The sequence below is a fragment of the Phyllopteryx taeniolatus genome, chromosome 18 (assembly GCF_024500385.1).
Source record: "Phyllopteryx taeniolatus isolate TA_2022b chromosome 18, UOR_Ptae_1.2, whole genome shotgun sequence".
Taxonomy (NCBI): domain Eukaryota; kingdom Metazoa; phylum Chordata; class Actinopteri; order Syngnathiformes; family Syngnathidae; genus Phyllopteryx; species Phyllopteryx taeniolatus.
This window is the reverse complement of record NC_084519.1, coordinates 1,058,553-1,080,376: the sequence shown is the minus strand read 5'-3', so window position 1 is coordinate 1,080,376 and position 21,824 is coordinate 1,058,553. Positions and strand designations below refer to the sequence as shown.

The 21,824-nt window shown below is 45.3% G+C and overlaps 1 protein-coding gene across 5 annotated transcripts in view; it reads left to right on the top strand.

Moving 5' to 3' along the window:
- epha7 (eph receptor A7) overlaps window positions 1–21,824 on the top strand; it is a 102,693-nt gene that overhangs the window by 59,951 nt on the left and 20,918 nt on the right. For 4 of the 5 annotated variants that reach the window (XR_009785437.1, XM_061753979.1, XM_061753981.1 and 1 more), the window contains exons 9-14: window positions 2,574–2,629; window positions 10,919–11,044; window positions 14,237–14,422; window positions 14,648–14,709; window positions 14,785–14,994; window positions 20,133–20,282. Coding sequence is in view for 4 of the 5 variants with exons in the window: in XM_061753979.1 (XP_061609963.1) it covers window positions 2,574–2,629; window positions 10,919–11,044; window positions 14,237–14,422; window positions 14,648–14,709; window positions 14,785–14,994; window positions 20,133–20,282 (790 nt within the window). In the remaining variant the exon portion in view is untranslated. The remainder of the gene's footprint in view (window positions 1–2,573; window positions 2,630–10,918; window positions 11,045–14,236; window positions 14,423–14,647; window positions 14,710–14,784; window positions 14,995–20,132; window positions 20,283–21,824) is intronic. The other variant, XM_061753980.1, reaches the window with a different exon arrangement.

Here is a 21,824-nt window from a genome sequence, read left to right as displayed (position 1 = left end):
ACAACAACACTGATGTGGCCAAGAAATAGTATGAATGAACTATAATGGCAACAGAGACATTAAAAGCCAATAGATGCGGATCCTGTGACACATTTGTTTCTGACCTCGAACTGGAAACCCCTTGCTTAAATTCACCTTTAACATTATAAATTAAAAATACAAGATCATTACACTCTGGACCAAAGAATTGGGACACTTTACCATTACCTGAAGAGAGAGAAAATAAAGAACTCTTATGGGAAGGGTGACTGGAAGATTTTGGAGTGATTTCTGAAGGGTGTTGGATAAACACATAAAATTGCATTCCCCTAATTGTTCTAGTGACATACTGTAGAAGTAGAGAAATGAATACGAAGGGGGCCCATGGACACCTAACTCATTATTGACTAATTGACTGTGTGTCCTAAGCTCTCGAACACCCGGTTTCGGTTGTGATTGTGAACATGCATGCAGCGAGCTCAGCTCCATCCTTCCGCGTCCGCTTACGTCCAGCTTGGCTCTCGCCAGCCGCCGTGACCTTTCTGCATTCCACCACGGTGGACATTTATTTGAAATACGTGTGCTTGACTGACTCAGATATTAGCAGTTAGCTTGAAGCTGCTCGTGAAAGCGATCCCCGCGAGGACGTCAGGACTTGCAGTTCAAATCACTCATGAGTACGTTCACTGCGTAGTACGTCCTTCCTTGCGCAAATGAATCACTTATCGTACTAGTACATCGCTCCTTAGCGGATCACAAACGAAGAAGTTCCACGAACGAATCACTCTTCAGTTCCTCAGTACCCCAGTTCACTGAACGAATCACTCAGTTCACTTAAGTCCCTCCCCTGAACGAATCACTATTCAGTTCTTCAGTTCCTCAGTACACTCAGTTCACTGAACGAATCATTCAGTTCACTTAAGACCCTCCCCCCGCTTGCACTGCGCTGCCTGACGCTGGCTGCCCTTCGGTCATTCGCCGAAGTGAGTGACAACGCTCCCGAATCGCAAATAACATGACAGTACGTATAATGAAGTCCCTCCCCCGCCTGCACGCTGGCTGCTCATTGGTCATTGGTCATTCACCAAAGATTCAGAAGTTCCGTTTCCGCTCCCAGCCAACTCGCTCGCCTGGTGGCGGATGGCAGCCAAGATAAAAGAACGAATCATTTCATAAACTGATTCGCTTCAGTTCGTTCACGAAAAATATTCGTTCGCGAACGAAACAACACTAAGTCAGATTCACTCCTCATTATTCTCGGGGACTTTAACAAAGCTTAACTCAACCAGAAACTCCCTAAATACAATAGCACATTGACTGTCCGACCAGGGAAAACAACATTGCTATACCAATGCTATACCACGCTAAATGATGCATACCGTGCCATCCCTCGCGCAGCTCTGGGGTCGTCTGATCACTGCTTAACTCACTTTCTACCTACATAAAGGCAAAAACTGAAATGTGTGAAGCCTTTGGTGAAAACAGTGAAGTAGTGGACCTATGAAGCAAAGTTAGAACTTCAAGACTGTTTAGACTGCACAGATTGGAGTGTCTTTGAAACTTCAACTGGCAGCCTGGATGAATATACGGACTGTGTCACATCAGTTTTCTGTGAGGATGTGTGTGTACCAACAAAGACATTTTGCACGTTTAATAACAACAAACCGTGGTTCACTGACAAACTTAAGTAACTTCGACAGGCTAAAGAGGCCTGTATAATTGCACTAGAAACTAGCTGACAAAAGAAATTCACATCGCAAAGAGAAATTATGCAGAAAAGATAGAAAAGCAGTTTAGTGCAAACGACTGGCGGGGATTACATCACTAACCAATCTAACTAATCTGCATCATTTACACAATTGTCCAAATATGTGTGTGTGTGTGTATATATATATACATATATACACATATATATACACACACACACACACACATATATATCCATTTTCTGTACCTCTTATCCTCACTGGGGTCGCGGGCGTGCTGGAGCATATCTCAGCTATCTTCGGGCGAGACATGGGGTACACCCTAAACTGGTCGCCAGCCAATCGCAGGACATATAAACAAACAACCATACGCACTCACATTCACGCCTAAGAGCAATTTAGAGTCTTCAATCAACCTACCGTGCATGTTTTGGGGATGTGGGAGGAAACCGGAGTGCCTGGAGAAAACCTACGCAGGCACGGAGAGAACATGCAAACTCCACACAGGCGGGGCCGGGGATTGAACCCGGGTCCAGTGTGTTCCACTAACGTGTATGTGTTCACTGTGATGGGTAAAATGCAGAGAACACATTTCGTGTGCATGGATGCCTGTTCATGACAATTAAAGGTGATTCTGTGCCGTTATATTTACGATGGTAATGTCAAGTTTGACTTGACAGTTTTGACTTTTTTTTTTTTTACATGGGGAGGTCAACCAGCATCTCCAAATCAATTGCGTTTTAATGTTGCACTGGACATGATTAGATACTTTTGTAGATGACAATATGTTTAATGCATTGTCGGTTGCTGCATTGACATTCTTGGAATTAAATGTGTTTATTCTATGCAGTCATCTGATTGTGCCTCTCTCTCCTTTTGCCACTGCAGGCACTGCGGGTACAGTAAAGCGGACCAAGACGGAGACGAGGAGCTTTACTTTCAGTGTGAGCGCATACACATGAAAAGTGATGGAGTGCCGAGGAGAATAAAATTCAAAGCCAAGCAGTTTAAAGAGCAAGATTTGACCTTGTGACTTGTTGATACTCATTGCAAAACAAATTGATATTGGAAACTGAAGCCTTCTGAATTGAACTGGTAAATCATTATCAGAATCAGAATCATCGTTATTTGCCAAGTATGTCCAAAAAACACACAAGGAATTTGTCTCCGGTAGTTGGAGCCGCTCCATTTTTTTAAGAACAAGGGTGATGTGCAGAGCTGTGGGAACTATCGAGCAATAAAGTTGGTGAGCCACACAATGAAGTTATGGGAAAGAGTAGTGGAGGCTAGACTCAGGACAGAGGTGAGTATTTGCGAGCAACAGTATGGTTTCATGCCGAGAAAGAGTACCACAGATGCATTATTTGCCTTGAGGATGTTGATGGAAAAGTACAGAGAAGGTCAGAAGGAGCTACACGAAGGAGCTACATTGTGTCTTTGTGGATCTAGAGAAAGCCTATGAGAGGAGAGTACCCAGAGAGGAACTGTGGTACTGCATGCGGAAGTCTGGACTGGCAGAGAAGTATGTTAGACTAATGTAGGACATGTACAAGGGCAGCAGAACAGTGGTGAGGTGTGCTGTAGGTGTGACAGAAGAATTTAAGGTGGAGGTGGGACTGCATCAGGGATCAGCCCTGAGCCCCTTCCTGTTTGCAGTGGTGATGGATAGGCTGACAGATGAGGTTAGACTGGAATCCCCGTGGACCGTGATGTTTGCAGATGACATTATGATCTGCAGTGAAAGCAGGAAGCAGGTGGAGGAACAGTTAGAAAGATGGAGGCATGCACTACAAAGCAGAGGAATGAAGATTACACATCTGTGAAGATGTGTGTGTACCAACAAGTAAGACAGAATATATGTGCATGAATGAGAGGGGTGGAGGGAGAAGAGTGAGGCTACAGGGAGAAGAGATATCAAGTGTGGAGGACTTTAAATACTTGGGGTCAACCGTCCAGAGCAGTGATGAGTGTGGTAAGGAAGTGAAGAAATGGGTCCAAGTAGGTTGGAACGGGTGGAGGAAGGTGTCAGGTGTGTTATGTGAGTCTCTGCTAGGATGAAGGGCAAAGTTTATAAAACAGTGGTGAGGCCAGCCATGATGTACGGATTAGAGACAGTGGCACTGAAGAGACAACAGGAAGCAGAGCTGCAGGTGGCGGAAATGAAGATGTTGAGGTTCGCTCTCAGAGTGACCAGGTTGGATAAAATTAGAATTGAGCTCATCAGAGGGACAGCCAAGGTTTGATGTTTTGGAGACAAAGTTAGAGAGAGCAGACTTCGATGGTTTGGACACGTCCAGAGGAGAAATAGTGACTATATTGGTAGTAGGATGAGGATGGAGCTGCCAGACAAGAGAGCGAGAGGAAGACCAAAGAGAAGTTTGATGGATGTCATGAGGGAAGACATGAGGGCAGTTGGTGTTCGAGAGGAGGATGCAGGAGATAGACTTACATGGAAAAGGATGACATGCTGTGGCGACCCCTAAAGGGACAAGCCGGAAGGAAAAGAAGAGTTGGAGCCGCTCTAGTACGACAACAGACAGTCAATTGACAGAGAACCCTTTTGAGACATAAAGACATTGAGAAAAACAGCCACTGAGCAATAAAGGTTTGCTAGCTATCTGTTTTTGTTTTTTACAATTGTGCAAAAAGATGCAGAGTCCTCTAGCACTTAGAGCAGTTTGAATGACTTATATAGCAATAGTCCGGTGCAATGACCATTGTGCAAAGGGCGCCGAGACTTCAAGGAATGTATCCAGTTTAAAGTGACGAGTAGCGCAATAATCTGGGACAACGTCAATTGTGCAAATGTTGCAGATACTCCTCAGTCAGTGTGCAAGTGGGGCAGATCCTACTCTGGGATGAGTGGCCAGTATTGGTCAACAACAGATATGCAAATAGTGCAGCGTGGCGAGACAACTACAGTGAGTGCACGAGTAATGTAATTGGCCCGACAGAAATGTGACAAGAAACTCAAGATGAAAAAATTGGCAGCATGTTGCAATGGAATTGTAGGTTAGCTGTTTAAGAAGTTGATGGCAAGAGGGAAGAAGCTGTTGGAATGTCTGCTAGTTCTAGTTTGCGTTGATCGGTAGCGCCTACCTGAGGGAAGGCGCTGGAAGAGCTGGTGACCGGGATGTGGAGGGTCCAAGAGGATTTTGCACGTTCTTGTCTTAGTTCTGGCAGCGTCCTCAAGGGTCGGTATGGGGGTGCCGACAATCTTTTCAGCAGTTTTGATTGTCTGTTGCAGTCAGAGTTTGTCCTTTTTTGTAGCAGCACCAAACTAGACTGTGATGGAAGAACACAGGACATGATTCGATGACCGCTGTATAGAACTGCCTCAGCAGCTCTGGTGGCAGGCCATGCTTCCTCAGAAGCCACAGGAAGTACATACTCTGCTGGGCCTTTTTGAGGACGGAGTTGATGTTGATCGCCCACTTCAGGTCCTGAGTGACTGTATTTCCCAGGAACTTGAAGGTCTCGACAGTTGACACAAGGCAGCTGGACAGCGTGAGTGGCAGCTGTGGCGAAGGATGCCACCTGAAGTCCACGATCATCTCTACAGTTTTGAGCGTGTTCAGCTCCAGGTTGTGTCGGCAGCACCACAACTCCAGCCGCTCCACTTCCTGTCGATATGCAGACTCGTCACCGTCTTTGATGAAGCCGATGTCAGTGGTGTCATCTGCAAACTTAAGGAGTTTGACAGCCGGGTGCGTTGAGGTGCCGTCGTTCGTGTAGCGAGAGAAGAGCAGCGCAGAGAGGACACAACCTTGGGGTGCCCCAGTGCTGATGCTGGTATTCGGGGTAGAAATGCTGTCTCACCTTTAGAAGGACCTGTGATTATAATAGCTTCAAGCACGTTAAGCAACATCTATATACTTAAAGCTCAGACTTTGTGTGTCCGTTTTCAGGGAGCTTTCTGGAGCGGGAACGTTTTCTTGCACGTTTTTGAGCGTTCCTACACGTTTTTGTCGTGATTGGTCCGTTTTAGTCACATGCTGTGATCATGTAATCAGCGTTCCTCCCGGTTCAACATAGCACCTACGCCACCGCCTTCTCGATCAATTTTGCAGCATAATTAAACATATCATTTGGTTATCTAGGTCCATTTGTTCGAGCAGACTTTGTTCAACGGTCGCCATTGTTGTTGCTTTGTTCCTTGTTACGGAAAGCAAAGTAAAAACGGCAACTGGAAATGGCCAAAAAATGCAGAGGAAACTCCACCCTGTGGCGTCCTAGCCAATACCAGCCGTAGCGACACCCCTGACCTGGAGGAGAACTGCAGCACACTTTCAAAACACCGCGTGTGAGTTGCGCTCGAGTATAAAGGCAAACTGCGTGCAGGATAGCCGCATTGACGTCAGGGCGGTTGCCGTCCGCCCGAGTATAAAGAAGCCTTTGTAGGGCATGTTTCTGCATGTTTTTACATGTCCTTGGTTGCATGTAATAGTAAGAATTACCTGCGATGATATGTATTATTAGTTTGGTATTTAAAGAGGGCGTTGAAACCTTGGAGTCGTCCAGGAATGTGCAAAACGTGCGGCAACGTGCCGGAGCATGCGGGGGCGTCCCAGAATGTGCAGGGGCATGCCAGAACGTTTGGGGGCGTGGGGGAGGGCTGTACTTTGTAAACGGACACACAAACTTTGAGCTTTAAGTATATAGATAATAATCCATTCATCCATCCGTTTTCTTCCACTTATCTGAGATCGGGTCGTGGGGGCAGCAGGGAAGCCCGGACTTTCCTCTCCCCAGCCACTTCATCCAGCTCTTCCGTGGGGATCCCGAGGCATTCACAGGCCAGCCGAGAGACATCTCTCACCAGCATGTCCTGGGTCGTCCCCGGTGCCTCCTCCCGGTGGGACGGGAGGCGTCCAAGGGGCATCCTAACCAGATACCCAAGCCACCTCAACTGGCTCCTCTCGATGCGAAGGAGCAGCACCTTGACTCTGAGCCCCTCCCGGATGACCAAGCTTCTCACCTTGCAGAGGAAACTCATTTCAACTTGTATGCACGATCTTGTTCTTTGAGTCACGAACCCAGCTTCGCCTTTGCACATTACTGCAGACGTTGCACCGATCCGCCTGTCAAGCTCGTGCTCCATTCTTCCTTCACTCCTGAACAAGAACCTATGATACTTGAACTCCTCCACTTGGGGCAGGATCTCTTCCCCGACCCTGAGGGAACTCCACTCTTTTCTGACCTAGTGATTGGAGTGATTTTTGAGGAAGAATGAAAAGAAGAGAATTACAGTAGTCGATAAGGGAAGTGGGTGGTAGCGTGGGGTGTGAGGGAGGAACGGAGCTGGTTGATGTTGCAGAGGTGAAAATATGATGACCGGGTAATGTTATTTATATGAGAGTGAAACGAGAGAGAGATACAAGAGAGGTGGGTAACTTTTAACCTGAAGTGAAGGGGAGACTGAGGAATTGTCAATTGTGAGGGCAAATCTGTCAACTTTGAATAGGGGTGTTTATGTTCCGATGAGATGAATTTCAGTTATATTGCTATTGAGTTTCAAGAAATTGGAAGTGAACCATTTCTGATAGACATAAGGTAAGGGAAGAGGGCGGAAGTGTTCAACTTTTAAATTTGAACTATTAAATTTGCAAAAAAAATATTGCCGACGAGGGGGGAGGTAAATGATTAATGGAAGAGGTCCAAGGGTGGAGCTCTGGGGAACACCTGAGGTGACCTGGGAGGGATCAGGTTTAAAATATTTGACTTGAACAAACAGAGCGGTCTGAGCGATAGGGGTGCTACCAGTGAAGGGGTGTCCAGTATGTGATTCCAGTGGCAGAGAATCTATTGAGGAGGATGAGATGTGAGATGGTCTCAAACACTGAGCTCAAGTCAAGGAGGATGAAAAAAAACTGAATCAGTGGCAATGAGGAGGTTGGTTGTTATCTTTCGAAGAGCCGTCCTTGTGCTGTGTCGGTGACGTAAGCCATACTAGAAGGGCTCGTAGAGACTGTTAATGTTGTAGGGTATACGGATTAAATACAAATTTAATTCACGAAAAAAGAAGAAGCTGGAAGCGACGCCTGCGCTACTTCCGGTTTAACGTAATTTTAAATTACAGTGCTATAAATCAAGCTATTTTAGCCATTAAGAAGGGCACCACGTCGCTTTTTATGTGGATAGAATTTAGGAGAAGCTACGCGAAACCTTTTTATCAGTCTCGTAATCTGAAGGTTGCTATACTTTATGAATTTTTGATGAGTTCTAGACAGCCAGAGTTTTTTTTCCTCGAACCCAAACACACACAACAATCCAGGTAGTGAATTTTATGGAGAATTTAATGATCTAACATGGGGAATCTACAGGGAACGAAAACATCCATCCATCCATCCATTTTCAACACCGCTTATCCTGGTTAGGGTCGCGGAGCGCTGGAGCCTATGCCAGCTGACTTTGGGCGAAAGGCGGACTACACCCTGAACTGTCAGTCGCAGGGCACATATAGACACGGACAACCATTCGCACTCAAATTCACATCGTCACTGAGTGGGAGCTGAACCCACGCTGCCCGCACCAAAGTCAGGTGAGTGTACCACTACACCATCAGTGACAGAGAAACACAAAACAAACAAAATACAGACAAACATTGGCAAAGGAAACTGACTTGTGAGATTGGTAGAATGAGCGTATAGTGAATGCATATAGCTGGGGATTCCTGTTCTTGTTAATTTAAACCCAAATATGCACTAATCTGTACTTTTAGTTGACCGCAATGAGGCAGGCGGGTCAAGCTTCCGAGTGTTCGGGTGGCCCGGTCCGCACCGGGAACAGGTGGATTTGGCGGAAAGGAAGAAGAAGAAGGAAAAAAGGAGCCCAAAAACCCGGGTGTCTCGGCTCGCAAGACGTTTGGAACGGCCGCGTTGTGCCCACTTCCGTTCCCTCGGGGTGAGCTCAGGCCCCCAAACCGGGTAGCTCTGCTCTGCAGCCGGGGATGGGCGTCCTGGCTGGGCCAGTCGTCGACAAGTTGGTCGGCTGAAACAAAAGCTGCCTCAGAGAGCATAGCTCCGGCCTTTTTATGGCCGAAGCGAGCCAAAAGGGGGTGGTTTACCCCCTTCCTTTCCCACCACCTTCGGGACCAAACGGGGAGCTGGACCGCCTCTGAGTGTCAAATTTCCATTTTGGGATTATTTCGTGGTTTAAAATCAGTGGAATAAAATTTTAATTATTGGATTTAAGATGGCGGCACGGTTAGATCGTCTGACTCACAGTTCTGAGGAGCAGGGTTCAATCCCCGGCCCCGCCTGTGTGGAGTTTGCATGTTCTCCCCGTGACTGCGTGGGTTTTCTCCGGGCACTCCGGTTTCCTCCCACATCCCAAAAACATGCATGGTAGGTTAATTGACAACTCTGAATTGCCCGTGAGTGCGAATGGTTGTTTGTTTGTATGTGCCCTGCGATTGGCTGGCAACCAGTTCAGGGTGTACCCCGCCTCCTGCCCGATGATGGCTGGGATAGGCTCCAGCACGCGCGTGACCCCAGTGAGGAGAATCGGCTCAGAAAATGGATGGATGGGATGGATGGATTTAAGATAACGGGACCATTTTCCCGCTTTGCATTGTCCTACGCCCATCCTTTTTAATACCTGTAACAAATGTTTCAAATGTTATGTGATTGTTGAGACCACTCCTATTTTCAATGTGGCATTTGTGTGGTGTGGAGTGAAACATTTCATCTGGTTCAGTTGTCAACAGATTTGACATCAGACATTCGAGTTTTGCAGAAAACAGTCACCAGTGGCGTTCATGTAAAGTTCTTAAAATATTAACTCCCAGCCAAGTCCGGTACAGACTGTGCTTTATGAACTCGTGTCTGTAGTTCCGTTCCGTCGCATGTGGGTGTCACCAGCAAGGTGAAGACGCCTTTGTTGGTGAAATCCTCTGGGCTGGCTGATGGTGGTAGTTAATTAATTTAGCGTTCTAGTGCGAAGTCCTTGAGCAAGACAATGATACCCCGAAATGCTCCCCGGGCGCTTCAGCTGGAATCTTGGAAATGAATGAATGAATGAAATTCAAGATAAGGTGAATGTTAAAGAAATTGGTGGGATCCGAACCAGTATTATTTTTTTTCGGGATAGGAGTAGTGGCTGCAATTCCAAATAGGGAACGGATGGTGCCAGAAGTCAAGGAGGAATGGATAATTGCAGTTATGAGAGGAAGCCAAGAGTAAAGACATGATTTGAAGAGGGTTGTCGTTAGGGATTAGGTTTACATGGAGATGGTTTGGATTATCTTCTTTGTCACTGTGTGAGTGTGTAGTCCAGTGGTAAATTGATTAGAATAGTGGTGTTTTGTGCTCAAAGCTGCGAGAGCATTGGTAACATCCACAAAGAAGCAACAACTGGAGGTAAGACTGATGGTGCTTTGGCTTCGTCCATGCCAATGGTGGACATCTCCACGACTTCAGTGTGCAAGTAACGCCAATGCTGCGTGATATACGATTTGTGATACCAACACATCCGCACAAAAGACGCGGACGCAGAAACCCAATCTGTATTGGATTTCAACTCACCTCCCCATGTGGTTAGAGATCAGTGTTGCCCAAATCCGATTTCATGTGATTTTTGCTGTTTAGACTTCATAAAATCAAGGCAGTTACAATGTAAATATATGGAAAAAATCGGATGAGGAACTGACTGGAGAAGAGACAAAATGTTCACATTTCATCTTATATTTCTTGGAATGTACTCTGGATCTGTTACACAACCATTTTCCTCGTCTTTTTTGTCACCTTTAATCAGTCCTGTGGAGATATGTTAGTGAATTAAAACTAACACATGCATACTGTATTATTCATCTGTTGTCTGGAGTTGCTGTGTCAGCACAATGAGGACGGGCGGACTTAGCCTCACCGATCTCGTGACCATAGGTGAGGGTAGGAACGTGGGTCCATTTGTAAATCGATCTTCTTCACGACAGACTGATACAATGTCTGCATCACTGAAGATCCTGCACCCATTCGCCTGTCGATCTGCCGCTCCATTGTTGTATAAAACTAATAGAAGTAATATTTGGTATTTATAAAACATACATGTTCCAACTCAAAAGGGTGTATTTTTTTATTGAATAGTATATTTTGATATATTCATTTAAACTTGCCTGCCGACTATTTAGCATATTTCTCAGAATCATCTGTGCATAACTACTATTTGCGCATAAGTGCTTGTTGGTTTGCATTTCACATTTCAAAGAGAAATAGTAATCCTCTTTTCTTATTTAGTTAAATTTCCAGGCACCAAAATGTATATTGACCCTAAAACCAATGGAGACCCCAACAGAGCTGTCCATCAATTTGCCAAGGAGCTGGATGCGTCCTGCATAAAAATTGAACGGGTTATTGGAGCAGGTGAGTATCTCAGCTCTCTGTTTAGTCCCTTTGCTGAGCATCTATAATACTGAAAGTCAAATATTCACACCTTGAATGCGGGACGTACCTTGAGACTTTGTATATTGATGTGTGCAATTTGAAAGAGGGGTAAAAGTTCATTGTAATTATTCCATGGGTTGAAGTCTCTTAAGATGTTTGCTGTTGAAAAATCGCTGTAAATTGGTTTTGTATAGGCGGTCAGTGAGTGTCGTTGTAGCTTCAGTGCTTCTTGACTTAGGTCATGCTTATTCCCCGCGACCACCAAAAATAAAATTTATATTGCACCACACTACCAGTGTTGCAATAGTTACCATGAAAAAGTAACTGAGTTACTTTACAATTACCTGATTATAAAAGTAAAGTTAGATTACAAGTAACGATTGATTATGTTCAGCCTATAAAACCTCAACATAAAAATGCCAACCTGTTTTCCTCTACTTTAGTGGAAGTGCATTTTTAACAGTAATGTTTAGCAATAAAGTTTTGAAGAAAAATAAAGACAACCTTTTGTTGACGCAACATAAATACTTTCACTTAACATAAAAAGGCTACTTGTTTTTATTTACAAAAAAAGAAATATTGTTTCTAGACTTTACTTAACATAAATAATTGAAAATACACTGTTGTAATGGACACGCTCCCCGCAACCTGAGGTGTCACAGTGACTCCCCCACGACTTGATAAACTGCTTTCTTCCAAGCGGCCCTGCTGTGAGACTACCACTAAGAGGAGGCCTGGCGTACTTCAAGTGGACACTAGACTAATTTACATCTACCCGAGAAATCTGAACTCCCAAGCATCAAAGGCCCCCATGTGGTTTCACTGGACCATTTGTCTTTGAATAGGAACAATTGCTTGGATAAGGCGACACCCGCTGGCGTTGAGAGGAACTGCAAAGGCGAACCGTGGACTTGCATTTGATGTTTAACCAAAGAAAAAATTCTTTTTTGATACTTTACGACCCCTCCTGGAAGCCGTCACTTTATCGTCGTGGAGGGGTTTGTGTGTCCCAATGATCCTAGGAGCAAAGTTGTCTGGGGCTTCACACCCCTGGTAGGGTCACCCATGGAAAACAGGTCCTAGGTGAGGGACCAGACAAAGCACGACTAAAAGACCCCTATGATGAAAAATTTGAATGGATCTAGGTTTCCCTTGCCCGGACGCAGGTCACCGAGGCCCCCCTCTGGAGCTAGGCCTGGAGGTGGTGCTCGAAGGCGAGCGCCTGGTGGCCGGGCCGGCACCCATCGGGCCCGGCACAGCCCGAAAGGGTAACGTGGGTCCCACTTCCCATGGGCTCATAACCTGTGGGAGGGGCCATAGGGGACGGTTGCAGTGCGCCCTGTGCGGTGGCCGAAGGCAGGGTCCTTGGCGATCCGATCCCCGGCTACAGAAGCTGGCTCTAGGGATGTGGAATGTCACCTCTCTGGCAGGGAAGGAGCCTGAGCTGGTGTGTGAGGTCGAGAAGTTCCGACTACATATAGTCGGATTCGCCTCCACACACAGCTTGGGCTCTGGTACCAGTCCTCTCGAGAGGGGTTGGACTCTCTTTCACTCTGGAGTTGCCCACGGTGAGAGGCGCCGAACAGGTGTGGGTATACTTATTGCCCCCCGGCTCGGCACCTGTATGTTGGGCGAGAGGGTAGCCTCCCTCCGCCTTCAGGTGGGGGGACGGGTCCTGACTGTTGTTTGTGCCTAAGCACCAAACAGCAGTTCAGAGTACCCACCCTTCTTGGAGTCCTTGGAGGGGGTGCTGGAGAGTGCTCCCATTGGGGACTCCATCGTTCTGCAGGGGGACTTCAATGCTCACGTGGGCAATGACAGTGAGACCTGGAAGGGCGTGATTGGGAGGAACGCCCCCCCCTGCCCCCGATCAGAACCCGAGAGGTGTTCTGTTATTGGACTTCTGTGCTCATCACGGATTGCCCAAAACGAACATCATGACTTTGAGTCCAAGTGGACCATGTTCCGCACCTCCATTGCTGAGGCGGCCGACCGGAGCTGTGGCCGTAAGGTGGTGAGGGATGAGGGATGCCGTCAAGCTGAAGAAGGAGTCCTATCGGGCCTTTTTGGCCTGTGGGACTCCTGAGGCAGCTGATGGGTACCAGCTGGCCAAGCGGAATGCAGCTTTGGTGGTCGCTGAAGCAAAAACTCCGGTATGGGAGGAGTTCGGTGAGGCCATGGAGAAACACTTCCGGACGGCTTCGAGGAAATTCTGGTCCACCCGCCGGCGTCTCAGGAGGGGGAAGCAGCGCACCATCAACACTGTGTATAGTGGTGATGGGGCGCTGCTGACCTCGACTCGGGACGTTGTGAGCCGGTGGGGAGAATACTTCGAAGACCTCCGCAATTCCACCGACACGCCTTCCCATGAGGATGCAGAGTCTGGGTTCTCTGAGGCGGGCTCTCCCATCTCTGGGGTTGAGGTCACAGAGGTGGTTAAAAAGCTCCTCGGTGGAAAGGCCCCGGGGATGGATGAGATTCGCCCAGAGTTCCTAAAGGCTCTGGATGTTGTGGGGCTGTCTTGGTTGACACACCTCTGCAACATCGCGTGGACATCAGGGACAGTGCCTCTGGATTGGCAGACTGGGGTGGTGGTCCCCCTTTTTAAGAAGGGGGACCGTAGAGTGTGTTCCAACTACAGGGGGATTACACTCCTCAGCCTCTGCACCTAGGAGGAATACCCTAAATAAAAATAACTAGCTTTTACCTGCAACCACAGATTTCAATTCAGAAAAAAATAGTTTTTTGCATTTGAACTCTTCAAATCTTCTGTGTTACTTCCTTAGACGTAATGCATGAAGCAAATTAACAACGTTTGAAACACATTTGTCCTTGAGATAATATAGGTGAACAGTGATTAGATGGATCGTGGTCGTGGCTGGGAATCATTGTGGCTAACATACGTATCTTTGTCTCATGCTCATTACCAAACTTCTGAGTCACATAAAGGCAGCCAATTGATATTAATATCAAAGTCAGTCCTGTCTTTTGATCTGAGCCCAAAATTTAAGAATGAAATCAATAATTTTGGGGGATTAGATTTAAAAAGTAATAACAAAATGAGTCTTTTTTTTTTAATTGCCAATTGAAAATAGAAAGAATCAATGATTGTTGAAATTGCCTGATCCTTTTTCTTTACCTTCAACCAATCTTACCTTCCATGCCATTCAGGACAGTTCGGCGAGGTGTGCAGTGGTTGGCTCAAAGTACCTGGAAAGCGGGACACTTCAGTCGCCATCAAAACATTAAACGTGGGTTACACAGAGAAGCAGAAAATGGACTTTCTGTGTGAGGCCAGCATAATGGGACAGTTCGACCATCCCAATGTTGTACATCTTGAGGGGGTAGTGACAAGAGGTAATGTGTCGAACAGTATTTTGGCATTACGGTATATCTTATTAAAGTAACCATACTGCCTTATAAAATCAAGTGAATAGTCTTCAAATTTGACGATTGACGTGTTTAACACATAACATTTTGTAAAATTAGGTGCATTTTTTGGAAAAAACATTTTTGTGAACAAAGACGTTTTAGAATATACAGGCTATAAACAGCGACAGTAATCAGTCCTTCTGTTTCCAGGAAAACCAGTGATGATTGTTATAGAGTTCATGGAGAATGACTCATTAGATGCCTTCCTAAGAGTGAGTATCATGAATATCTAAAAAAGCCCAAGAAGGTAGTAAAGATTGCTTTCTGGCTTATTTTGCTTGACACAGACACATGGTGGTCAGTTCACAGCCATTCAGTTGGTTGGGATGCTGCGGAACATAGCAGCAGGAATGAGATATCTCGCCGATACTGGATACGTCCATCGAGATCTGGCTGCTCGAAACATCCTTGTGAACAGCAATCTTGTATGTAAAGTGTCTGACTTTGGCCTGTCCAGGATAATAAATGATGATCCTGAAGCTGTCTACTCAACAACCGTGAGTCAATTAAAGTATATAAAGAAACTGGGCATCACAAATACATTGCGTTTTTTTTACCCAAAATAATGTATTATTTTCTTTGGTTGGATGTTGATGCAGCATACTGACAGAGTGGGTTAGCATTGCAAATAAGGTCCGCTGTTCGATACCAGCTTAGATGCCGATGAACACCCAACTTGGGGGCCTTTTTGGTAGGGCTGCACAATACATTGGGGCAAAAAAGTATTTAGTCAGCCACCAATTGTGTAAGTTAATAAGATGAGCGAGGCCTGTAATTTTCATCATAGGTATACGTCACCCATGAGAGACAAAATGAGGAAAAAAGAAATAAATCCCGAAAATCACATTGTCTGATTTTTTTTAAAAGAATGTATGAGCAAATTATGGTGGAAAATAAGGGTTTGGTCAATAACAAAAGTTCATCTCAATACTTTGTTATATGCCCTTTGTTGGCAACGAGAGCGGTCAACGACTCCTAAGCAGGGGGACACGTCTGGCACTGCACGAGTTCAGTCCCTGGCGGCATAGTGTGTTACTGATGGTAGCCTTTTTTACTTTGGTCCCAGCTCTCTACAGGTCATTCACTAGGTCCCCCCTTGTGGTTCTGGGATTTTTGCTCACCGTTCTTGTGATCATTTTGACCCCACGGGGTGAGATCTTGCGTGGAGCCCCAGATCGAGGGAGATTATCAGTGGTCTTGTGTGTCTTCCATTTTCCAATAATTGCTCCCACAGTTGATTTCTTCACACCAAGTTGCTTACCTATGGCAGATTCAGTCTTCCCAGCCTGGTGCGGGTCTACAATTTTGTTTCTGGTGTCCTTTGACAGATCTTTGGTCTTGGCCATAGTAGAGTTTGGAGTGTGACTGTTTGAGGTTGTGGACAGGTGTCTTTTATACTGATAACGAGTTCAAACAGGTGCCATTAATACAGGTAACGAGTGGAGGACACAGGAGCCTCTTAAAGAAGAAGTTACAGGTCTGTGAGAGCCAGAAATCTTACTTGTTTGTAGGCGACCACCATAATTTGCTATTAAATTCTTTAAAAATAAGACAACGTGATGTTCTGGATTTTTCTTTTCTCATTTTCTCTCTCATATGTGAGGCATACCTATGATGAAAATTATAGGCCTCTCTCATCTTTTTAAGTGGGAGAACTGACTACTGAATACTTTTTTGCCCCACTGTATATCGTTTGGGCATTGCCGTTGCAATGTACATGTGCGCAATGTTGGTGGTCAAAAGTATTGGTCTTCAGCACCTAAAATTCACTGTCATTGACAGACTTAGAATCCAACTAGCCATGTTAACTGAGAGTGGTGGCAGTGATTAAGGAAAACAAATAATACTTGTCCAAAAAACAACTCTGGTAAAAGTGAAAGTACTGAAGCCACTCCCTTACTCAAGTAAAAGTACAAAAGGTCACACTTATAAATGTACTTGAGTAAAAAAGTAAAAAGTAAATGGATATTTTTCAAACCACTAATAAAATACATAACAGGGGCCTCATGTGCAAAAGGTGCGTACGCACAAAAAAAACGTGGCGAACGGCAAAGTTCAGATGTGTCAAGAGTGAAATGACCATGGAAATATGCGGTGCCGCATGTCAACTTCATGGCTGGCGTACGTACGTTTCTACAGCTGTTGGTGCTTTGGCGACACTTCGAGGTGATGCTGGGAAACTGTTATCATATATCGCCACATCAGAGACACGTGAACAATTAGCATTGGACAATGAATGCCCGACAACATTCGATTTCAACAATGTAAAAGATGCAAGGACTCTGAATTCACTTGTTAACCAGTGTATTGAATGAATGACTGATATTTGTGAGGACACCTATTAATTGATCAAGGCGATCATTTATGCTGCCTATTGCCCTCACAATCGCTTCTTGTGACTCCAGCACATGCACTGAAAAAAGAGTCCTTTGAATTGACTTCATTTGAACATGTACATCGGTTGTATATGACTCAAATGTGTTAAAATGACAAAATGTACCCCTCTTCTCCTAAAAAAAACCATGATTTTTTTCAGTCTCCTGTATATTAAAATCATAAATTGAGTCATCAAAAAGGAGTCCAAGTTTTTGATATCCTCTTTGATTTCCACGTTGATTGTGATGTACGAAGGAAATGTGCTTGGATTCATGCGTACGTACAGATTCATACATCTGGATATTTTTGTGCGTACAACGTTTTCTGGATTTGAGCATACGCCATGTTTCGGTAGGAAATCCATGTAAGCCTTTGTACATGTGGCCCCTGGACTCCAAGATCTCAAACTTTTTTGACATACACAAAAGGCTATTTCCCTCAAATATGGTTCACAAATTGTCTAAATCTGTTAGTGAGATAATCCAACCCACCTCACAGGTGTGACATATCAAGATGCTGATTAGACAGCATGATTATCGCACAGGTGTGCCATAGGCTGGCCACAATAAAAGGCCAATCTGAAAGGTGCAGTTTTATCACACAGCACAATGCCACAGATGTCGCAAGTTCTGAGGGCGTGTGTAAATTGGCATGCTGACTGGAGGAATGTCCGCCAGAGCTGTTGCCCGTGAATTGAATGTTCATTTCTCTACCATAAGCCGTCTTCAAAGGTGTTTCAGACAATTCGGCAGTACATCCAACTGGCCTCACTACCGAAGACCACGTGTAACCACACCAGCCCAGGACCTTTGTTGATGTCAACGTTGTGGATCGAGTGGCCCATGGTGGCGGGCGGGTTAGGGTATGGGCAGGCGTATGTTATGGGCAAAGAGCACAGGTGCATTTTATTGATGGCATTTTGAATGCATAGACATACTGTGACGAGATCCTGAGGCCCATTGTTGTGCCATTCATCCACGACCAGCACCTCATGTTGCAGCGTGATAATGCACGGCCCCATGATGTTTACACAATTCCTGGAAGCTGAGAACATCCCAGTTCTTGCATGGCCAGCATACTCCCCGGACATGTCAGCCATTGAGCATGTTTGGGATGCTCTGGATCGGCGTATACGACAGCATGTTCCAGTTCCTGCTAATGTCCAGCAACTTCGCACAGCCATTGAAGAGGAGTGGACCAACATTCCACAGGCCACAATCAACAACCTGATCAACTCTATGCAAAGGAGATGTGTTGCACTGTGTGAGGCAAATGGTGGTCACACCAGATACTGACTGGTTTTATGAACCCCCCCCCAGACCCCCACAATACAGCAAAACTGCACATTTCAGTGGCCTTTAATTGTGGCCAGCCTAAGGCACACCTGTGCAATAATCATGCAGTCTGATCAGCATTTTGATATGCCACACCTGTGAGGTAGGATGGATTATCTCGACAAAGGATCATGAACGGAACAGAGGATAGGACCCAAAAATGAACGACTCCAAAACAAATGGACAGTTTCAAAAAAGAGAGGTTTAATATACGGGCAGAGGTCGGTACACAGGCAGGAAATCCAAAAAAGGCAACGGTATCCAAAAACATGAGGCAAAGAGGCGAGGTCGATAATCGGAACAGGGTCTAGTCTTACTGTGAGTCTGTGACGTGGAAACAAGGAATGCCGGAACGCGACGACAAGGTACAACGAACTGGCGACCAGAAAGAATGAGACACGAGGTTAAATGCAAGGGGTAATTAGGGTGAACGAGGCACAGGTGGGGAAGGTGCTCTGGAGCAGGTGTGTGTGAGAAAAATTCCAAAATGTATTTGTCCACTGCCAAACGGGAAAGGGGGGGGTGGGCAAATGATGTCTATTTTCAGTTTGGGATTTTTACGGTTTTGTTTTGGCAGTGGTCAAATGTGTTGCTAATATTCTATGCTAAGGCTTGAACGTGACATAATTTACTGCCAGCGAGTTAGACTTCAACAAGCTAGCTTTCTAAAAATTTAACGTGGTTCACTCAAAGCATTGCAGCACTTTTGAAAAAAACGAGTGAACAAATATTCTTACCTATGAAAGGTTATTCCCAGTTCAGCTCGAGTTCCCTTGTTGTGATTGTATGACATACGTGCAACTGTATGCATCCTCATTATTTTGGTTTCCGACCGTGCCGTCCACAAACATGGAATGTGCCAACACTTTTCTGCCACTAGCTTAGCGTCGCTGTAGGAACACTGCTCAAAGTATCTATGATGCCTCTGATCAACTCCCTTACTTCCGGTTTCCGGTTTTTCGGCATTGTGCTTTTTACGTCACTTCCACACTAACTTTAGAAGGAACGTTAGAACTTTAAAAGTAACAAGCTCATTTTTCAAATGTAAGGAGTAGAAAGTATAGATATTTGTGTTTAAACCGTAAGGAGTAAAAGTTACCACAAAAATACTCCTTACTTCTTACCTCTGTAAATTATAACCAACCAAAAAACACACAAGGAGCAGCCCAGAGTGTTATAAACTCTTTTTTGTATGATAACTGTTAATGAAGTCCGGTGCAATGGCCATTGTGCAAAGGGCGTCCAGACTTTAAGGAGTGTATGGAGTTTAAAGTGACGAGTAGCGCGATAATCTGGGACAATGTTGATTGTGTAAATGTTGCAGATACTCCTCAGTCGATTGTGCAAATGGTGCAGATGCTACTCAGGCACATGAGTGGCCAGTATTGGTCAACAACAGATATGGAAATGGGCATGAAAAGAAACTATTTTAACTTCATGGCTATGACTATTGCTCAATAATACAATGTTAAATTGAATACAGGTAGACTTCATACAAATACTTTTGTAATCTGCTGAGCATAGTTTTTCTGGAGCGGGAAAAAGAGAAATCTATGCTGGTTTCCACGTTAATGTACTGTTTTTTTTAACATTGCAATAATAAGAATAATAAGAATAAATGTATTTACATAGTACCTTTAAAACACGTTTACAAAGCGCTTTAACAGACCGAGTAGAGATAAAAAAATAAAAATAAAACACTTTAAAATACCAATCTTATAGTGATAGAAAAACAACAACCTAACCCTAACTCTAACAACAACAACAACAACAACAAACCCAACTTTAACCGTGCAGGGTTAAAGAAAATCAAAAAACATTTCTAACATCGTGCAGCCCTACTTTTTGGTGTGGTTTTATGGAATCTCCGGCATGTACAATTTATTGTTGGAAAAGGTGTCACTCACCTATATTTTTCTGAACAGGGTGGGAAAATATCAGTCCGGTGGACAGCTCCTGAAGCCATCCAGTTCCGTAAATTCACATTTGCAAGCGATGTGTGGAGTTATGGCATTGTCATTTGGGAGGTCATGTCCTTTGGAGAAAGGCCATACTGGGACATGTCCAATCAAGATGTGAGTAGCTATCTCAAGATCCAAATTGATTAATGGGGACATATTATGTAAATTTACTTTTTAACTGTTGACAACTAGAGACAAATAGTTGGGTATCTTGAGTGTCTCTTATAAGTCACTTGATGATAGAAGATTGACTATTCCATCCATCCATTTTCTTCCGCCTATCCGGGGTAGGGATGCTGGGGCAGCAGCTTAAGCAGGGAAGCCCAGACTTCCCTCTCCCCAGTCACTTCGCCCACCTCTTCCAGGGGGAACCTCAGGCATTCCCAGGCCAGCCGGGAGACAGTCTCTCCAGCGTGTCCCGGGTCGTCCTCAGGGCCTCCTCCCAGTGGGACGTGACCGGAACACCTCAGCAGGGAGACATCCTGGGGACATCCTAACCAGATTTCTGAGTCACCTCATCTGGCTCCACTCGATGCAGAGGACCAGCAGCTCAACTCTGAGTCCCTCCCAGATGACTGTGCTTCTCACCCTATTGCTAAGGGAGAGCTCGGACACCCTGCAGATGAAACTCATTTTGGTCGCTTGTATTCGCTATCTTGTTCTTTCGGTCAAGCTCTTGACCATAGGTAAGGGGTAGGTAGGTAGACCGACCGGTAAATCGAGAGCTTCGCCTTTCGGCTCAGCTGCTTCTTTACCTCGACAGACCAATAGTGTCTGCATCACTGCGTATGCTGCACCGATCTTCACCTTCACCTTCCCTCACTTGTGAAGATATTTGAACTCCTTCACTTGGGGCAGGTTCTCTTTCTTGACCCAGAAAGGGCACTCCACCCTTTTCTGACTGAGGACCGAGGACCCTGGCTTCAGATTTGGAGGTGCTGGTTTTCATCCCAAACACTTCACACTCCGCTGCGTACTGCTCTAGCAAGAGTTGAAGGTCATGGCCTGATGAAGCCATCAAAACCACATTATCTGCAAAAAACAGAGACGCAATACTGAGGTCAACAAATAGGACCCTCTCAATGCATTGGGTGCACCTAGTTCATTACCTTCATGGACAGTGTTGGTGACAAAGGGCAGCCTTGGCGGTGTCTTAAGTCTTACTGGAAACGAATTCGACTTACTGCCAGCAATGCGGACCAAACTCTGAAAACCGTCGTACTAGGACCAAACTGCCCTTGTTAAGGGGTTCGGTACTTTATAACCCCAGAACACTCTCCACGGGACCCCATGTCATGACAAAACTCCTTCCAACCATTTCCGTAGGTCTTGATCATTTCAGCTGACTGTGACTATTGTCTGGTGCTGGCCTCTCCCAAAACAGTTTTCTGGATGTTGTATAATAATAATAATAATAATAAATGTGATTGAGGGAGTGGCTGGTAAATATTTTATGTAAAGGCGTGATGGAGTCCCTGGCGTGCCAGTGGGAAAAGATGAGCAATGACGTTGACAAAGAAATCACACACACACAGTCCACGCTAATGCAGGCTTACACACATACCGACAAACGGCCACATTTTTCCCCCTCCCTTACTGTCAAAGTCATAATGCGGCATACATTTTCTATGGGAGACAGGTCTGGAATGATGGTGG